General features: G+C 38.4%; 1 protein-coding gene and 1 long non-coding RNA gene across 2 annotated transcripts in view; one reads left to right on the top strand and one right to left on the bottom strand.

The window, feature by feature from the left end:
- Positions 1-270: 270 nt before the first annotated feature.
- LOC136265767 (kelch domain-containing protein 8A-like) overlaps positions 271-19,614 on the bottom strand; it is a 40,091-nt gene continuing 20,747 nt past the window's right edge. Inside the window, exon 3 of the mRNA XM_066060686.1 lies at positions 271-1,351. Within this exon, the coding sequence (XP_065916758.1) occupies positions 422-1,351 (930 nt within the window). The 3' untranslated portion in view covers positions 271-421. The remainder of the gene's footprint in view (positions 1,352-19,614) is intronic.
- On the top strand, positions 8,384-9,586 carry LOC136267173 (uncharacterized). Its single transcript, XR_010706554.1, has 3 exons — positions 8,384-8,508; positions 8,595-8,783; positions 8,835-9,586. It is a non-coding gene; the product is annotated as an uncharacterized lncRNA (long non-coding RNA).

The following is a 19,614-nucleotide window of genomic DNA, read 5'->3' as shown; positions in this document are numbered from 1 at the left end:
TAGTTGAAAATTCCAAATTTTTCATGTACTTGTATATAATTGGCTCAAGTTTAATGTGAAAATGGCAAAATGTGATAATATTGAGAAGGATAATTACATATGTTAATTATATTGCAAGCACTTGATTAGGTGATATTGGTGATTTATTGAAATATTAGTGATTTATTGAAATATTGGTGATTTATTGAAATGTTGCCCAACCTTACATGTTGACATGGTAACAATCCTGTTATGTGTATCAATTGTAATAGTGACCCAGTACATGAGATTTGTGTTATAGCAATTGTAATGTTAAATTGTGTTAAATTGTAATTATTCATTAGAAATTACAAATACACATTACCAGTTAGTACAATTACTAGTTTACTAACAACTTGTTATTAATAAGATGGTACAATAATAACATGTACAATGTATACAGTTACTGTGGCTCACATGAGCCAATCCACACAGTATTAGTATACTGGTGCTTATCATCTGCCCCTCCTACTACAACTATTTTGTTATCAGCTACACTAACTACAGGTGGTCCATATCTTGCTGATGGAATATGTCCTATGGCTTCCCAGCTGTGACTGACCTTGTTGAACATGTTAATGTCACTAGTGAGCACATAATCACTTCCTGTCTTCTTCACTCCACCTACTGTTAGTAGGTGTCTACCTTGTATGCTGACAGGAGCTGAATGGCACCATGGAGTATCTTGTTGTGAACTCCACTTCAACTGGTGACTGGACAGAGTGTCCAGTGGAGCAGTAAATACTGCTGGGGACATGTCATCTTGATTGTATCCTCCTAACAGGTAGAGGGTGTTGTCAATTATTACTGATTGTAGCAAGTAGTGTGGTAGTGGTAGATCACTGGTAGTGTACCACTGTCCAGTGGTACTGTCAAACAGTTCAGTAGTGGCTAATACCTTCCTCTGGTCATCTCTACCTCCAGTTATAATAAGTGTTCCCTGATAACCAGCAGCTGTGACATAATATCTTGGTGTAATCATCCTGGTGTACTCCTTTAGGTGATCACCATCTAGTGAGAATATCTTGTTGGTCACCTTATTACTTCTATCCCTCCCTCCAGCAGTGATCAACTGGTTGTTGAGGGTGGTCATGGCAAAGAAGCCATAAGTAGTGTTGATAGGAGAAGGGCTCCATGAGTTGTTAACTGGATTGTACACATCTATCCTGTATGATGGTCCAGTATTATCCCATCCTCCTCCAATGTAGACCTTCCCATCACACAACACACCAGTGTGGTCCATACCCTTCACTGGTCTAGGGGCTCCATGTTGCCACTTGATGTTCACTGGTCCACTGAACAGGTCTGGTGTGGGGGACTGGACCAGTTGTTCCTAAACAACAACAATAAATTAGTAATAACAATGTTAACATGTTGTTTACACAACAAACGCATTAGATGAATGGTTACTATAGTAACTGGTGATCACCAAACACATTTAGGGATTCACACATGTTATATACATACACTAATAACAAGAACTATTACTAATAGTGTTATTATAATATTGTGTGTATGTTACCATAAACAGTTCATGTAGTCATATACCCTGTAGACATAAGGGACATGGTAGGGTATTCCATCACTCATCTTCACCCCACCATCAAGACACTGTTTATAGCTAATGTATTGTATATGTACACATTGTACATGTGTAGGAAATGATCAGTTTATTTTGTTACTGTTGTCTAGGAGTTTGTTGGATTAGCTCAAAATGGCTAAGGAGCAGATAAGGAATGAAAAGAACAATAGTAAGTTGAGTATACTGTTTTGTGGTATAAGACTATATGATAGTTCACTTGTGATGATGTCACTAAACCACCTAACATATCATGAGGTTTATAGTATACAATACTCCATGATAACTTGTTAGCAGGGGTTAATCTAGGGTGGGGGGGGGGGGGGGGGGGGGCACAGGCCCCCTCTGGGTTAGCTATTGCCCCCCCTAGGTTTATACCTAAAGCCTTGAGAAATGGAAAGGCTTAATTGATCCCAAAGTTGTATAATCCAATGGTCAATATTCAATGGCATCACAGTAAACTTTCACCTAAATTGAGTATATTTACACCTAAATTTTCAAAATTTTCCTGGGGGAACATGCCCCCAGACCCCCTAGAATCCAAAGCGACTTACTTCGCCCCCTCTAGGTTAATATTCTGGGTTGAGCCCTGGTTTGTGATAATTTCCAACTACTTTAATACCAAAAGAAGTGGCTATCTAACAGAGAGCTGATAATGTATAATGTTTTGGGGATAAAATTTCATTTAATAGTTGTAACATGTTCATGAGTGGTCTGTCTGATATGTCTACACAGGGCCCGAGGGTTGAGGGTACACATATCAGGTAGACCACTAGTACACATCTTACAACTATTATTTATCTTTGCTGATAGTACCAAGGTGTAGATTAATGGTAGTGTTATACTATGGCTTCCCCATGTAATGTTTGTAACAAGAATCATCAGAGTGTTCCGTTGTAACTGGGTTGATTGTAGAGGTCCTTCTCATAGTGACTTCCCTTGTTTCCCTACTATTATTTCTGTGATCTCTTAAAATTCCTTAAACTTGTAGAGAACAGAATTTTGTAATAGGTTTAAGGCACCAGTCAGAGGGTACAAGATGTTTTAAGTTGAGCAATGTTTGTCCACAAAAATATGTTATATGAACACCCTCATTGCTTGTTGTACAAGTTAATGTACTGACTGTTCTATTAGAGTGTTTTGTCATTGTTAAATGATAATGTCCTTACTGACAGGATATGTGTAGTAGTTGTTTTGTTATTATGTATGGTCAGTGTGTATGGATAATATAGTTTAGTGTACTGACTGTTCTATTAGAGTGTTTTGTCATTGTTAAATGATAATGTCCTTACTGACAGGATATGTGTAGTAGTTGTTTTGTTATTATGTGTGGTCAGTGTGTATGGATAATATAGTTTAGTGTACTGACTGTTCTATTAGAGTGTTTTGTCATTGTTAAATGATAATGTCCTTACTGACAGGATATGTGTAGTAGTTGTTTTGTTATCATGTGTGGTCAGTGTGTATGGATAATATAGTTTAGTGTACTGACTGTTCTATTAGAGTGTTTTGTCATTGTTGAATGATAATGTCCTTACGGACAGGATATGTGTAGTAGTTGTTTTGTTATTATGTGTGGTCAGTGTGTATGGATAATATAGTTTAGTGTACTGACTGTTCTATTAGAGTGTTTTGTCATTGTTGAATGATAATGTCCTTACGGACAGGATATGTGTAGTAGTTGTTTTGTTATTATGTGTGGTCAGTGTGTATGGATAATATAGTTTAGTGTACTGACTGTTCTATTAGAGTGTTTTGTTATTGTTCAGTGATAATGTCCTTATTTCTCAGTGTGTTTTGGTCCTCATGTTTTTGTTGTAAGGTAAATGCTTAGGTATTAATCCTTATTACATCAGGAGTAAAGTGATGTTTATTGCATAGCCGTAGGATAAAACTTTGAAAACTACACACTTTGCTTACAACCATGCGCAATGGCCTATTAAGGTTTTTTAATGTAACATTTTGCGTTTTTGGAAAGTTATGATGTCCAGCACTATACCACGCTATGTAATAACCCTAGCTTACTAGCTTGTTAATTGTAATTTCCTTATACTTGTAAAATAGTAGAAGCACTCACCCTTGTTTGTTTATTCTGAGATACCGGGACCACACCTTGTTTAGACCGAGGATGAACAGGAGATGGTAGACTGCTCCTCTGATCAGCCATCAATGTAGTGTGCTACATGATTGTAGAATTACAATATGTGATATCATGGTAGAAGAAAATTAACAATTTGGATTGATGCATATATAATCATGTCAGGTGTAGGTGACCTCCCTTGTTTCCCTACTGTTTACTTAGTCTCGCGTGGCCAGACCCCTTTTTTTTCTTTTTCATTTGGTCGGGAAAAAAGGGTCTGGTCCGGTTCAAATACCTGCACTCGTTCTCAAAATCCCAGTTGTGGCCGGGATTAATTCTAAGCACGCTTACTACAATCAATACAAACATTACAAAATCGTAGCTTACCTGTTCGTCACTGAATGATCGGAATCCTATCTTTTCAATTACCCAGTCAATGGCAGACTTAACGTCCGTTCAAGGTTGCTTCAAGAATGCATTAAGACGCGTGCGTAGAATTAATCCCGGCCACAACTGGGATTTTGAGAACGAGTGCGGGTATTCGGACCAGACCCCGTTTTTTCCCGACCAAATGAAAAAGAAAAAAAGCGGTCTGGCCACACGAGACTACTGTTTACTATGATCCATAATTGAACTTACACTGTACACACTGTTCTAAGCTTACCATTCCAATGGTGGTGTTCTATAATGACTCAAATCACACAGTACGATAGTACTGTATAGTAGGGACCACAAAGGAGTAGGCATGACCCACAAAATGACATCTCCCAAAAATCAGCCTCAACTTCCCCTGACAACGATGAGGCAGTATTGGTTAGGTGACACTAAACCCAAACAAGCTTTCAGATTGACCTGAAACACTTGCTATGGAATTTAAAAAAAAAAAAATTAATGGAATTTTCTACTGACTGACAGACTGATGCCTTCAGACAAGCGTAACTCGATAACAGTTAAGACTATGGGCTTGATTTTTTTCACTGTTCAGCATTGCTTCGGCCTGAGAGGTGCCTTTTGGCATACCACAGTATGTACAATGCATTCTTCATGGACTTACCAGTGTCCTCCTTTGTGTCCCATTCATCTTTGCTGACAGGGAAATACGTCAATTTGACGGTAGCATGTGATGGCTTCCCTTCATAATGGAAATTGTCCGTATTTTTCATAGTGGCTATTTTGATTGCAGAGTTGCTTTTCGAACAGTTCTTGATTCGTACTGCTGTGTAACTGGTTGAACATAGCCTTCACTTTTCAGACGATAATTGATGTAACTGGGGTGCATGGCACCATTTCTTTCTTTCAGTATGCGTGGATTGCAGAGGTGCTTCTTTATTCGAAATGCTGTGTAATGCGGTGAACACAGCTGACAACGGATACTTCACTTTTCAGACAATAATTGATATAGCTGTGGCGTGTGGTGCCATTTCAGATGCAGTATGCATGGGTTCACCAATCATAATAATTGTTTACAAGAAAAATTAATAGACAAGTATATACACAAACAATTTGGAATTTTCAACTAGAGTAGGGACCATAGCACATTGCTAAAAAGTACTGAAACAAGTTGGAGTAGTCCATGATATTAAATCACAGTAAAACAATAAGAAGTGTTATATCCTTACTGTACATTTCCATTATGGTATCTTGAGCACAGTAGGGATATAACACTTCTTATTGTTTTACTGTGTTTTAATATCATGCACTACTCCAGCTTGTTTCAGTACTTTTTATCGATGTGCTATGGTCCCTACTCTAGTTAAAAATCTTAATTTTTTGTGTACTTGTTTGTTGACTTTTTTATTATGACTGGTGAACCCACACATACCGCATCTGAAATGACGCCACATGCCCCAGCTATATCAATTATCGTCTGAAAAGTGAGGTATCCATTACACTTCGTTGTCAGCTAAGTTCAACCCGTTACACAGCAGTACGAATCAAGAACTGTTCGAAAAGAACCTCTACAATCCAAGCACACCAAAAGAATTGGTGCTGCGCACCCCAGTTATATCAATTATTGTCTGAAAAGTGAAGCATCCATTACGCTTTGTTGTCGGTTATGTTTAACCCATTACACAGCAGTACGAATCAAAAACTGTTTGAAAAGCACCTCTGCAATCAAAACAGCCACTATGAAAAATACGGATCATTTCCGTTATGAAGAGAAACCATCACATGTTACCGCCAAATTGACACTTTTCGCTGTCAGCAAAGATGAATGGGACACAAAGGAGGACACTGGTAAGTCCATGAAGAATGCATTGTACATACTGTGGCATGCCAAAAGGCACCTCTTGGGCTGAATCGACATCAAACAGTGAAAAAAATCTAGCCCGTAACCTTAGCCATTATCATGTTATGCTTGTCTGAAGGCTTCAGGCAGTCAGTCAGTAGAAAATTCTGTTAAATGAATTATTTTTAAAATTCCATAGCTACTTGTTGAAAGCATTTTAGGTTGATCTGAAAGCTTGTTTGGGCTTTAGTTTTACCTAACCATTACTGCCTCATCATTGTCAGGAAAAAATGAAACTGGTTTTTGAGTGATGCTATTTCGTGGGCCATGCCTACTCCTTTGTGATCCCTACTATACACTACTATCGTACTGTGTGATACAAAGTTTTGTGAAATATCACACCTTCATTTTACTCCTATGTAACTCTGAAGTTTCAACCCAGTTTTAACATCACTTGGTCCATGAATAAGCTACTTCAGTTCTAACCATTTCTCATCTTGTTGAACAATTCAACGCTTACCTTTTCACTTATAATTATATGGAAAGTAGTGAAAACACGCACCTGTGGATTACAACGTTGGCCAACAACCACATAAATTCTGATTTGCAAAAATTCCAAGCGTATTATTGTAGAGTAACACCATAGATATTATAGTACAGTGGAACCTGTCTATAATGGTCACCTTGGGACCAGATATATCTGGCCTTTATACACAGGTGGTTGTTATAGAGAAAAACTGCATAAGGTGGTCCTCAACATTTTAGTGGCTATGACCGTTATAAATGAGTGATTATTATTAAGAGGCTCGCGCCAACCGCAATGCAGTAATATTTAGTACAGAAAGGACAAGGTGAGCTTGTTATGAATGTTGGTTATAGCTATTGAATAAGTTTAAGCAATAAAGCCCGATTGATTATATAGTATTCATTAAAAGGCAGGAAGTGTGATAATTGTGCATTAATTGAAATGGTGCTGTGGTGCCAGGCAATTTGCTTAACATGCCACCATAAAAGGTAGCGACCGCTATACGAAGGAGAAAGTTATGTACACAATGATTCATAGGCGAATTCTTGGTTGGCTGTTATACGCATGAGACAGGTGACCGCTTAATACAGACCACAATGCATACATTTGTATGGGAAAATATTTGGGACCTCGTGACCATGGCCGTCATGCAAAGGTGACCGCTTAATCTAGGTGACCGTAACGCAGGTTCCACTGTACCACCCGGGATTGGAAACGATCACGCGATAACGTATAATCCAATAGAATTCCGTGCAAGCAGTCAGTATTGAAAGGAATGTGTTGATTGGCCACCTTGAAAGCGCACGTTTCTCTTTCTTTCAGCCTGGGTGAAGTAATGGCAATTACAGGTATGGAAAATGCCTTTTCTGATATCGGTTTGTTTGTGTATAACACGCGGGAGAAGTTTACTGCATTAATGTGGCCCTACTGAGACCAAAACTCTCATTTTAAGTTGTAGTGATTGTGTTTAAGACATTTGTGGGCATACAAAAGGCGAATGAGTACAATCAGAGGAAAACAGTGGTCACCTAAGCATGTCATTAGCGTGAACCAAAGAACTAGCTGTACATGTGCATGGTGGCTTTCCCCTTGTGATAATTGTTAAACAGTAGAGGTGAAATTGAATTGCACAGGGTATTGGTTGTGAGCATTTACATGATTTTAATAATTTAAATCTTTTTTTAACAAAGTTACCCAAAGAGAAAGTTCAATTTTTGATGGAACTGCATTAGTTGAAGCTATAGTTGTTACATGGTTTTCCTTTGATTAGTTTAGTATGAGTGGAAGAGGGCATAGACGCCTCCGTCTTTGCTCTAAGAAGAATTATGAATTAAAGAAATATGCGCAGAAGAAGGCATTAGTAGTCCAAATACCAACAAAGGACATTGAATTACCTCCATGTAAAATCTCCATTCCCTTGACAGTTATCAAGGATTCACCATCTGATACAATTGGGACTTTACATTGCCGGTTGAGAAATCTCAATCTTGGAGAGATAAATAAACATGTGATGGAGTATGAAGCATCCCTTGATGGAGATTATTCTCCAACTATAGCCAAGTCAATGATGGTATCGATGGTGAGGGGCTTGATCAGTTTCTCTATGCACAATATGCGTACGCTGATCTTTCTGGTGACCTGTTAATTGATCCTGTATGGGAAGCAATATCAAGGCTGGAAAGACAAGGTATAGAGTGATGGCTTTAATTTGTGATGGTGCTTCTACAAATCATTGACTGTGGAAATTGCTTAATGAAGGGATGTCTGAAATTGTTTACAAAGTTGACAATGTGTTTGCTTGTGATGCCCCACACAGTTTGTACTTCATTGCTGATCCTCCACACCTCATCAAGACGATAAGGAACTGCTGGTGGAGCAGCAAGTGGGAATTAATGGTAAGATAATAATAAACTGTACAGTCACTCACTGTTTATTTCTCAGCATTGTAATGCCAAACGTATTTTATGGAGACATCTCTCGGGTATTTATTTGGCTGATACCAAGAGGCCAGTAAACCTGAGACTGCTGCCCAAGGTCAAATATGAACACATCTACTTAACAAATTTCTCCAAAATGTGAGTAGACCGCAGCACAGGTTAGAATAATTTAATGTCCATGGTAATGTCTGAGTGTTTATAGTGTAACTTCTCTTTTTCTGTAGATGTTGAGTGAATCAGTAGTAGGTGCCTTACGGAAGGGAAGTACAGAGGATACTGTGGAGACTATTCGTTTTGTAGAAATGATGGATCGCTTTTTCGATTGTTTGAATGTTAATAATTTCTCAACTTCAAAGGAGAAGATAAAACCATTTTAATCACCGTACACTTCTGCAAAAGATTTTCGTCTAACAGTATGCAATACAGTTTTTGTCTACATATTTAATTTACATTAAATTTTATAGTGGCTTCAGGAAGAATTTAGACCTTACCTTACGGAGTGGGAGAGCAATGTACGCTCTATGGACATTCCTATCAAAGAGCAGAATAAGAAAATACTGAGCCAGGAGACTCGCTATGGTATTGATGTTACAGGTTGGTGTTTTACCTAAAATATTACCAAAATTAAGTATCAAACAGTACGGTAGTACTGTTTAAGTAGGAATGCCCTGAAATGATGCACACCGCCAAAAATATAGCCTTTTAAAAACTAGCTTAGAAACTTCTTATGCCATGAAAATCACCTTTACAGAATAATATTAGTCCATCTAACATCAAATGTAGTGTTAAAAACAACAAAACGCTTACTGGCAGCCGGATATAGAATTTTTAAAAATCACCAAAACTCGAAATTTCGTCTCACTGCTTCACTCACTCACTCACTCACTCACTCACTCACTCACTCACTCACTCACTCACTCACTCACTCACTCACTCACTCACTCACTCACTCACTCACTCACTCACTCACTCACTCACTCACTCACTCACTCACTCACTCACTCACTCACTGACCACAGTCGCAAGCCTAGAGCCCAAACGAAGCAGCGTACAGTCACCATTTTATGTCACAACAACAAACTCACCGATGGGATGTGCCTTTTGGGGTTCCGATGAGGGTACGCCCTGTGCGCCTTGTCTTTTCTTTTATCTTCAGTCAGGCTGCTTGTCTTCTTCATCCAACAAAACCATATCGAGGTGTTAATTTTCCATATCAACACTTTCTGACACCACACTTATTTAAGGCACTTAGACTACACTACTGTATGGAGGTACCGATACTCCACGATAGGTCACAACATCACGCCTATTCTTTATTCACATTTAAAATAAGGTATGTCGGGCTTAGTTATACCTAACCAATACTGCTAAGGTGCCATGAAGGTATTGTGAGGCTGGTGATATTTTTGGCAAGAAGTACCCAAAGCTTCATGATCCCTAATATACAGTACTATCACACTGTATGATAGCTACCTGTTTATTTGATAAACTAGCGGAATACTTAAAATGTAGCTTTTGGCACACGTCTCTGTTTTTACTAAAACAGGTTACTACATGGATCTGACTTGCTTGGTCAGTGGGTCATCCAACTCATCAATATACTGACCCAGTTTCAACCCTGTTATAGTAGTAGACTGGAAATACATGTCATATACTATGATGTATTTTATGATTTGTGTATTATAGTACATGTAGTAAAGGGGGCCAGGTGGGGCCAGGTACCAGTTCTATTGTTATTGTTATAAGAACAATGGTATAGCAGTAGCTTCATGTAATGGTTTATACTGTGTTTTTTAAAATTAAAAAAACAAACATTCCTTATATCATTAACCTGTGTCTACTGACCTTCAAATGTTGATTCTCTGCCCTCAGTTGTGCATTCTCCTCTTTGTAGCCATTATTCTCCACCTTGAGGCCATCAACCTCTACCTTGAGGCCACTATTCTCTGCCTTGAGACCATCAACTTCCACCTTGAGGCCATTATTCTCCACCTTGAGGCCATCATTTTCAGTCTTGAGAACACCATTCTCTCCCCTCAGCTCCTCATTATTTATTGTCATCTCCTTCAGTTGGGTGGTCAGTGAAGTCACCTGTACAGTAACAATGTACAAATGATTCTCCTGTTGATAGTACACATCAGATAAGATGTAATGTCTTAAAATTTCATAGTTGTGCCTAATACAAGTATTTCAAAAAATTGGAATTTTCAACTAGAGTAGTCAGCGAAAATTGAAGTCTACAGCAAGAGTACTGTTAGCTGGGAATCATGATGGTCAATACAAAGGTCACAGTCCACAGAAATGGACTCGATCTTACCAGCCTCATTGTTTTTACTGTGCTGAACCTCACTGGTCTGATGAATGCTCCAAGTATAGCACACTGCAAGCCAGGAAAGAGAAACTGAAGGGGTGCTGTTTCAATTGTTTAAAGAATGGCCACATTTTGAAGGGTTGCAAAATTGATAGAGCCTGTGCGTATTGTGGAAAGAAGGGGAGTCATCACAGAAGCCTTTGTAGCACATTATTCCGGCAGCCCCCTAGTCCACAGATTATCAGTGCTGAAAGTCCCAAGCCAAAAGGTGCTATGGTAGCCAGTACCAACCAGGTACTGATGCAAACTGCAACTGTAACTGTAAGGAACACAAAGGATAATTCATCAGTATCAGTGCGTCTTATCCTTGACTCAGGTAGCCAGAGGTCATACATTACAGAAAGCCTAGCTAAAGGACTTCAGTTGACATTGGATAGAACTGATAAGCTGTCAGTTGTCACCTTTGGTTCGAACAAACCCAAGAACATTAACTGTAAGCAAGGCAGCTTAAGCTTACTTCTCAAGGATGGTAGTGCTATGCCATTGAACATTACAGTGGTCCCTAACATTACTGGGAAGATAAACCGTGTCCCTCTGAAAGAGGAAGACATAGAATTCTTGAAAGGAGGATTTGTTGATGGGAAGCTGGCTGATTCTTTGCATTGTCATGCAGAGTCATCTAGCATTGAAATGCTCATTGGTAATGATTACTATTTTGATTTGTTAGAATCAAGAAAGATGGATTTAGGTGGTGGTCTGTGCTTGTTTCATTCTAAACTTGGTTGGATCCTTGGTGGAAGAGTTGAGCAACCAATTTTTTCTTCATTGGTAAATGAAATGAAGCAAATAAGCAAAAACCACAATTGCTGTAATCAACAAGAATACTAAAAGCTGCTCAGTGGAGAATGCATGTGGAAAGTCCTGCAACAGCTGCTTCTTTCGTGAGCCACGCCTACTAATTGGGATTGTGCATAACTGTCTGTAGCTGGAGCCACAGTGTGTTGATGCAGTCTGAAGGCATGAAGCCATGTGTATTGCTGTGTATGCCAAATGCAGAGCCACGCCCACTTAAATTGATCTTGTATGTATACATTGTAATCTTTGCGAGCACTGCCTACTTATTGACAATGCACTGTATTTTTACATGCACGGCTTTTTAGCAGGCACTGCCATACTGTAGTCCACTGTGAAAGTTTAACTGCGAATAACTTTGTTTGCCCACTACCGTGAAATTTTTGCCCATCGAAACTCCCCCCCTATACGGCATGTGTTGTCAGTATGTATCATACAGTGTGGTAGAACTGTATATTAGGGATCATGGAGGTTTGGGTTTTTCTGACCAAAATATCACCCAAAAATCAGCTTCACAATACCATCCTGGTGCCTTGGCAGTATTGGTTAGGTGTAACCAAGCTCAAAAGTGCCTTAAGTATGACACTAAATGCATCCAATAGGTAGCTATAGTGCCGGACATCATAAGTTTCCAAAAACTGCTTTCTGTGTATGTGATGTCATAACTTTATGTGAGTTTGGTCAATATTAATGAAATTTGGACAGATGGTGTGTACAACCATTGTGGGTATACAAAAGGAAGTTGAAGCCATACCAATGTGAACTTTTACCGCAATGATGTAATACCTTATTACATCAGTGTTTTACATTCTTCACTTTTCCTACACACAGGTACAAGCTACAAACCTGAATTTTGGTAGGAAAGGAGTAGTGTGATAGCTCTAATTTCTACAGAAACAGATTTTTGAAATCATGTTTTATTTCAATATTATTATTATAAATTAAAGGATGACAAAAAAAATTTTTTCTCAGCCAACGGTTCAACAATGACAATGACACTTGGTATACAAATATAATGAAACATGTACAAAATCTACAGAAACAGATTTTCAGTATGAGATTTAGTCAAGTTACAGTTTTATAAAAAAGAGGAACCAGCCTTAACCTTTAAAGCCACACAAAATTATTGAGGAATACGTGTTTATACCAAAATGGGCTTAGCTGTATTGCCAGGTTACTTGGTATTCCTAACTCTATTAGCCTAAAACCATCAAAAGAAAGTTTATTCATTGGGTTACTAAGGGAAGCCAATGTAACAACAGAGGCTGACTTGTTATAAAGTGATGAAGAATAACAACTGGTTTGATCGCAATGCCACATTCCATGTTTTGTCTACCATGTTAATCAGCATTTGAATCACATGAGCTGTATGTAGCCTTACTTGCATATGAATGGCGAGTCAGCCAATTGTTATTTGGAGTGAATAGGACCAACTAGCAATGAGTCACGGATCATTTTCTAAATGTATGTAAAGGATATGTGTGCTTATAAACTAGAATTTATTTTCTCAGTGTGTTTTGGTCCTCATGTTTTTATTGTAGGGTAAATGCTTAGGTATCATTTTACTCCTTATTACATCAGGAGTAAAATGACATTTATTGCATAGCCGTAGGATAAACACTTTGAAAACTACAGCACTTTGTTTACAACTGAGTGCAAGGGCCTATCAAGTTTTTTTTTTAATGTAGCATTTTGCGTTTTTAGAAAGTTATGATGTCCAGCACTGTACCACGCTATGTAATAACCCTATACAGTACTATCATACTGTATGATTATCGTACTGTATGATTTGAGTCATTGTAGAACACCGTTACTGGAATGGTAAGCTTAAAACAGTGTGTACAGCGTAAGTTCAATTATGGATCATAGTAAACAGTAGGAAAACAAAGGAGGTCACCTACACCTGACATAATTATACATACATCAATCCAAACTGTTAATTTTCTTCTACCATGATATCACATATTGTAATTCTACAATCATGTAGCATACTACATTGATGGCTGATCAGAGGAGCAGTCTACCACCTCCTGTTCATCCTCGGTCTAAACAACGTGTTGTCCCAGTATCTCAGAATAAACAAACAAGGGTGAGTGCTTCTACTATTATACAAGTATAATTACATAGGTTCTTGGTTGTGCAATAATACATAATTTATTGTAATTCTTATATCTCGTAATTCACGAAATTTTTGTAATTCTTCAATTACATTGCTATGTGCTGCAATGGAAGTGCTTGTTAAACAAACCGCTTTTATCAACACATTACACACATAAGTATCTTCTAAACTCTTTTATAGTTTGACTATCGTGTTTTTTCCACAAATTCTCTCAACAAAGCCTCAAAGCTGCTCTTCATTTTCGTTCGCAAAAGTAGGGGATACGCCCCCTTTTCAACTCGAAGGGATAGGTTATTCGTTGTAGTCTATGAGGCCTGCACAGTTGTTTTTCAGTTGTTAAATGCCTGTAAAACCCAAAGGGAAGGTAATTCACGAAGTCAGAGGAGAGTTTCCACACCCGTATTTCAGACCACGGAAAAGAAACCACCTCAGAGAAAAGTTTACCTGTACGGAAGTTTTATACAGACTTCATTAACTTTTACTTCTTACGTAAAAGCTGTTTTTCTACTTAACAATTTTGCTTACGTGGGTGCATACGGACAAACATAGGTAGATAGGTAGGTACACACACACACACACACCCACACGCACACGCACACGCACACACACGCACACACACACGCACACACACACACACATACATGCACACACACATGCACACACACAAACACACACACACACACACGCACACGCACACACGCACACACACACATACACACACACACAATTTTACAAAAACAATTTCAGTAAACCAGGCACGTGCCTGGTTTAAAAATTTGGAATTTTCAACCCATAGCACATTGCTAAAAAAGTACTGAAACAAGTTGGAATAGTCCATGATATTAAATCATAGTATAACAATAAGAAGTGTTATATCCCTGCTGTGCATTTCCATTACGGTATCTTGAGCACAGTAGGGATATAACACTTCTTATTGTTTTACTGTGTTTTAATACATGGACGACTCCAGCTTGTTTCAGTACTTTTTATCGATGCGCTATGGTCCTACTCTAGTTGAAAATTCCTAATATTTTGTGTACTTGTTTGTTAACTTTTTTTTGTAAATAATTATTATGACTGGTGAACCCACACATACCACATCTGAAATGACGCCACGTGCCCCAGCTATATCAATAATTGTCTGAAAAGTGAGGTATCCATTACGCTTTGTTGTCGGTTATGCTTAACCAGTTACACAGCAGTACGAATCAAGAACTGTTTGAAAAGCACCTCTGCAATCAAAATAGCTACTATGAAAAATACAGACAATTTCCATTATGAAGGGAAGCCATCACATGCTACCACCAAATCGATACTTTTTGTTAGCAGTAAAGATGAATGGGATACAAAGGAGGACACTGGTAAGCAGGGCCGCCCAGAGAAATTAAGGGGCCCATGGCAAAGAGTTAAAGTGGGGCCCTTCATGGGGCCTCCTGGGGCCCCTCTCAGGCTGGGGCCCGGGGCAAAATGCCCCAGTTCCCCCCCCCCCCCCCCCCCCCCCCACCCCCTGTGGGCGGCCCTGCTGGTAAGTCCATGAAGAATGCATTGTACATACTGCGGTATGCCAAAAGGCACCTCTTGGGCTGAAGCAATGTCAAATAGTGAAAAATCAAGCCCATAGCCTTAGCTGTTATCGTGTTATGCTTGTCTGAAGGCATCAGTCAGTCAGTCAGTCAGTAGAAAATTCTGTTAAATATATTACATTAAAAATTCTGTAGCTACTTGTTGAAGGCATTTCAGGTCGATCTGAAAGCTTGTTTGGGCTTAGTTTTACCTCACCAATACTGCCTCATCATTGTCAGGAAAAATCGAGACTGGTTTTTGGGTGATGTTGTTTCGCGGGCCACGTCCGCTCCTTTGTGATCCCTACTATACAGCACTATCGTGCTATATGATACAAAGTTTTGTGAAATATCACACCTTCATTTTACTCTTATGTAACTCTGAAGTTTCAACCCAGTTTTTAACATCACTTGGCCCATGAACAAGCCACTTCAGTTCTAACCATTTCTCATCTTGTTGAACAATTTAATGCTTTCCTTTTTACTGATAATTACACAGAAAGTAGGGAAAACACACACCTGTGGATTACAACATGGCCAACAACCACATCAATTCTGATTTGCAAAAATTCCATACGTATTATTGTAGAGTAACGCTTACCCAATGCCTATACCAAATTTTGAACATAATTTTGAAGTTATGTAGCTAGTCAGGGTGGGCTCCGTATAACAGTAATGATGCTATGGCAGCTGGTGCCATTCACCAGGGAAATTATGTGAAGCCATACAATTCCCATTAAACAAATGCCTGTTTCACCCACGCGCTTAATTGAAAATTTTAAGTGCTAATAACTTTTGTTCTAATAGTGCGAATTCTACATGAATTTGTATCTAAACAATCTAAGAGCATCTACATTACCAGATAAAATTCTGTGAGGTAGATTGATTTCTTTACAAGAATACATACTAGTGCTGAAATGATTATTCGATTATTTGACTATTCAGATGGTATGGCACTATTCGATTCGTTACCACACTATTCGAATAATTGTTAGCACTTTGTACACTGTGTTCAGATGGAAAAGCCAGCCTTGAAACTTAAGATTGTGAATGAAGTGATGTATCTATGCTGTAAAAAGTCTATTTTAGAAAAGATAGAAATAGCTCTTAGACTTTACCTTGCTCCATAACAAAAGGTTTTGGTACTTATTCAATAGAAGTATAAACTTTAAAGAATAATCAAATATTCGGTTGTTTTGTTCACAACTATTCGAATAGTAAAAAATTGCTATTCGTTTCAGCGCTAATACATACAACATAAATTACAGCCTTCTTCGTCTTATTTCTCTACAATGGAGCAATGGAGCAATGCAGCGCCTAAACATTTCTTACTTTGTAGAACAATGTGACAGAGTTTGAATTGTGTATAAAAGTATAACAGCTTGAGAAAATACATTTTTGTGGCTTCTGCATAGGGTAAAACGCCCCGGAAATGAAACTCTCGAAAATCTCTCTGTAGCCTTTTAGAGGTATGCTCTCCCAATGCCTATACCAAATTTTGATGGCCTATGGCATGTAATTTTGAAGATATTAGCAGGATAGTGAGACTAGTTGGCTGGCAAGGGCGCGCTCCGTATAGCACTAACCATGAGACATCAGCAAGCTTATTTCGCCAGTGATTTAATAAGTTTTGACAAACAGAAGCCTTCTAGATGTGAATATCATTACTTATGTCAACAGCAGTAGCCCAGAAGACTGATGGAGTTAGTTCTTTCCAGCGCTACAATCAGTTTAGTTTTTGGGTTTGTTGATGCATGACCACCGACATCCTGTTCAATTAACCTTGTAAGGCTTCACATAAGCCTAAAAAGCTGTTGTGATAGCCTGTGGTGCTTTAGTTTAGCATACAAAGTTTCGTGAAATAATACGCCTTCATTATATGCTTATATAACTCTGAGGCTTCAAACCGATTTTTAAAATATGTAACTTGGCCAATAAACAACCTAGGGCTAAGCCACTTTGATTCCAAATGTTTCTCACCTTGTAGAACTATTTTACGCTTTCTTTTTCACTGATAACAACATGGAAAGTAGTGAAAACACACGCCTGTGGACTACAACATTGGCCAACAACTCCATCAAACCTGAATCGTGAAAATTCGAAGTGTACTATTGTAGAGTATCGCTTACCCAATGCCTATACCAAATTTTGATGGTCTGTGGTGCATAAGTTTGAAGTTATTTAGCGAGAAAGGAGACCGTGTAACTAGTAGGGCATGCTCCGTATAACAGTAATCACGCGATGGCAGCTGGTGCCATTTGTCAATGAATTAACCAGAGTTGTGACAAGCTGATAGTCTTAAAGCGTGAATAACGTTAGTTCTATCAACAAAAGTAGTTGGGCAGTCTGGCAGAGCATGTTCTGTTAGTTGAGATGCTTCGCTGTGGTCCATAGATTTCCGTTTGTTCTGCATTACCACAAACATGCTGTCCAATTAACGTTGTACAGCTGCCCTTAATAGGTTCAGCCCCACCTTAACCAGAGCTAATAGTTTAAAGCACGAATAATGTTAGTTGTATCAACAACAGTAGCTGGGTAGTCTGACAGCTTGTCCTGTTAGTCCACTAAAACACTTCGCTGTGGTCTATGGATTTCCGCGTTTATTCGCATTACCACAAACATGCTGTCCAATTAACTTTGTACAGCTGTCATTAATTGGTTCAGTGCTACCTTAATTGTATTTGTAACCAGATCTGCAAGAATCCCATATGTTTGTACAAGCCTAATTTTACAGTAGAAAGCAATAAATGCAATGGGTCAAATATTTACAAAATAGAAAAAATTCTATAAAATTTTGAACGTTTGTTTCACTATCAAGAAAGATGGTAACAGCAAAACTATGGTAGCATTGGGATCACCAAAGCAAGAGGAGTTTGATAATCTTGTTTTGATTCAGTGCTTCCAAAGGGAAAGAAGATATGAGCATTAGTTTGCCTTACATTGGACAAGCAGTTTATTATTTTTTCTCATGTTTCCTGGTTGTAGGAAAGGCCTGGAAGACAAAATTTACCCAGTAATGGATTTGCCTGTTTATAGAGAATCCGATGGTGTAAGTTGCATCTTGGTAGTGGACTGCATTCAAAAGTTATGACCTTTTTTATTTAAGCACCTGTAGTTTATTTTGTATTGCCACCATACAAATCGATTTTTCTGTTGTTGCCACTTTGTAATGCTGTAGCTTCAAAAATTCATGCATAACATTGTATTCCATTATGAATGTAGATTTGACTGCTCTATTAGAGTATCTTGATGTTTATAAAGATTTTTCTCCCTTACTCCACTTTTGAGAAATTACTGTTAGCTACATACATGTAAGTTTCTATTACACTGCCTTTCCCTGCTGTTCCCATTTATTCTATATATTTGTGCTGTCAAACTGTACTGTGGGAAAGTCTGGTGTTGCTCACAAGTTACTAAAATTTTTAGAGGAGTTTATGGAATCCCAGAAATACTGTATGTCCCTGACCTGTATTGTAGTCTAACATACAAGGGGTTTGTAAAATAATACACCCTAATTGTGTACCTATACAACTCTTGAAACTATTATTTCATAGTGAAAACACACGCTGGTGTACTGTAACGTTGGATAACAATTCTATCAAGGGTGACATATTTGACGTGTGTTATATGATGTTGAGGTGTGCTTGCCCAACACCTCAGCTCATTTTGACAGTCTGGCAAGATGGGAACTTCACCCTCTAACTGATTGTAATTGTATTGACATTGCAGCAGGCCAGTCTGTGGCCTTTGCCATCATCAAGTTACACTTGTCTGAAGGCATCAGGCAAGTCAGTCAGTTGGTCAGCAGAAAATTTGACTAAATAGAAATTATTTTGTAGAAACATTTTCGGAAGCATTTTGGGTCACATGTAAAATAAGGTATGTTGGGCTTAACCAATACTGTCAAGGTTCCAGAAGGTATTGTGAGGCTGGTGATATTTTTGGCAAGAAGTACCCAAAGCTTCATGATCCCTAATATACGGTACTATCACACTGTATGATAGCTACCTGTTTATTTAGAGGTCACCTTTGCAATTGACTTCATCCCTTTTGCATTTGATTTCGTCCCTTTTACAATTGATTTAGTTGCTTTTGCATTAGAATTAGTTTGCACAAGAATTTGTCCATACAAGATTGGCAGCTGCTGTAAACACGAAAACAAGATGTAGCAGCTGCTCCATGATCTTGTTGAAGTACAACTGTTGTAAACAACTCTTTATAATGTGATAATTCTTCAGCTATGGCTTCTTCAACAACATTCCCAACTGTGTTTTGCCATTAGCAATGGGTGTAGTAACTCTTGAACACATAAATTAACTCTAATGGCTTCATGTATAACTAGCTCCACTTACCTTGTAGTGTCTCAAGTGGTATTCTACATAGCAAAAATGATTCACCTT

The sequence above is a fragment of the Dysidea avara genome, chromosome 9 (genome assembly GCF_963678975.1).
Source record: "Dysidea avara chromosome 9, odDysAvar1.4, whole genome shotgun sequence".
NCBI lineage: Eukaryota > Metazoa > Porifera > Demospongiae > Dictyoceratida > Dysideidae > Dysidea > Dysidea avara.
The sequence above is the reverse complement of the archived record's forward strand: the minus strand, read 5'-3'. Positions and strand labels throughout refer to the sequence as shown.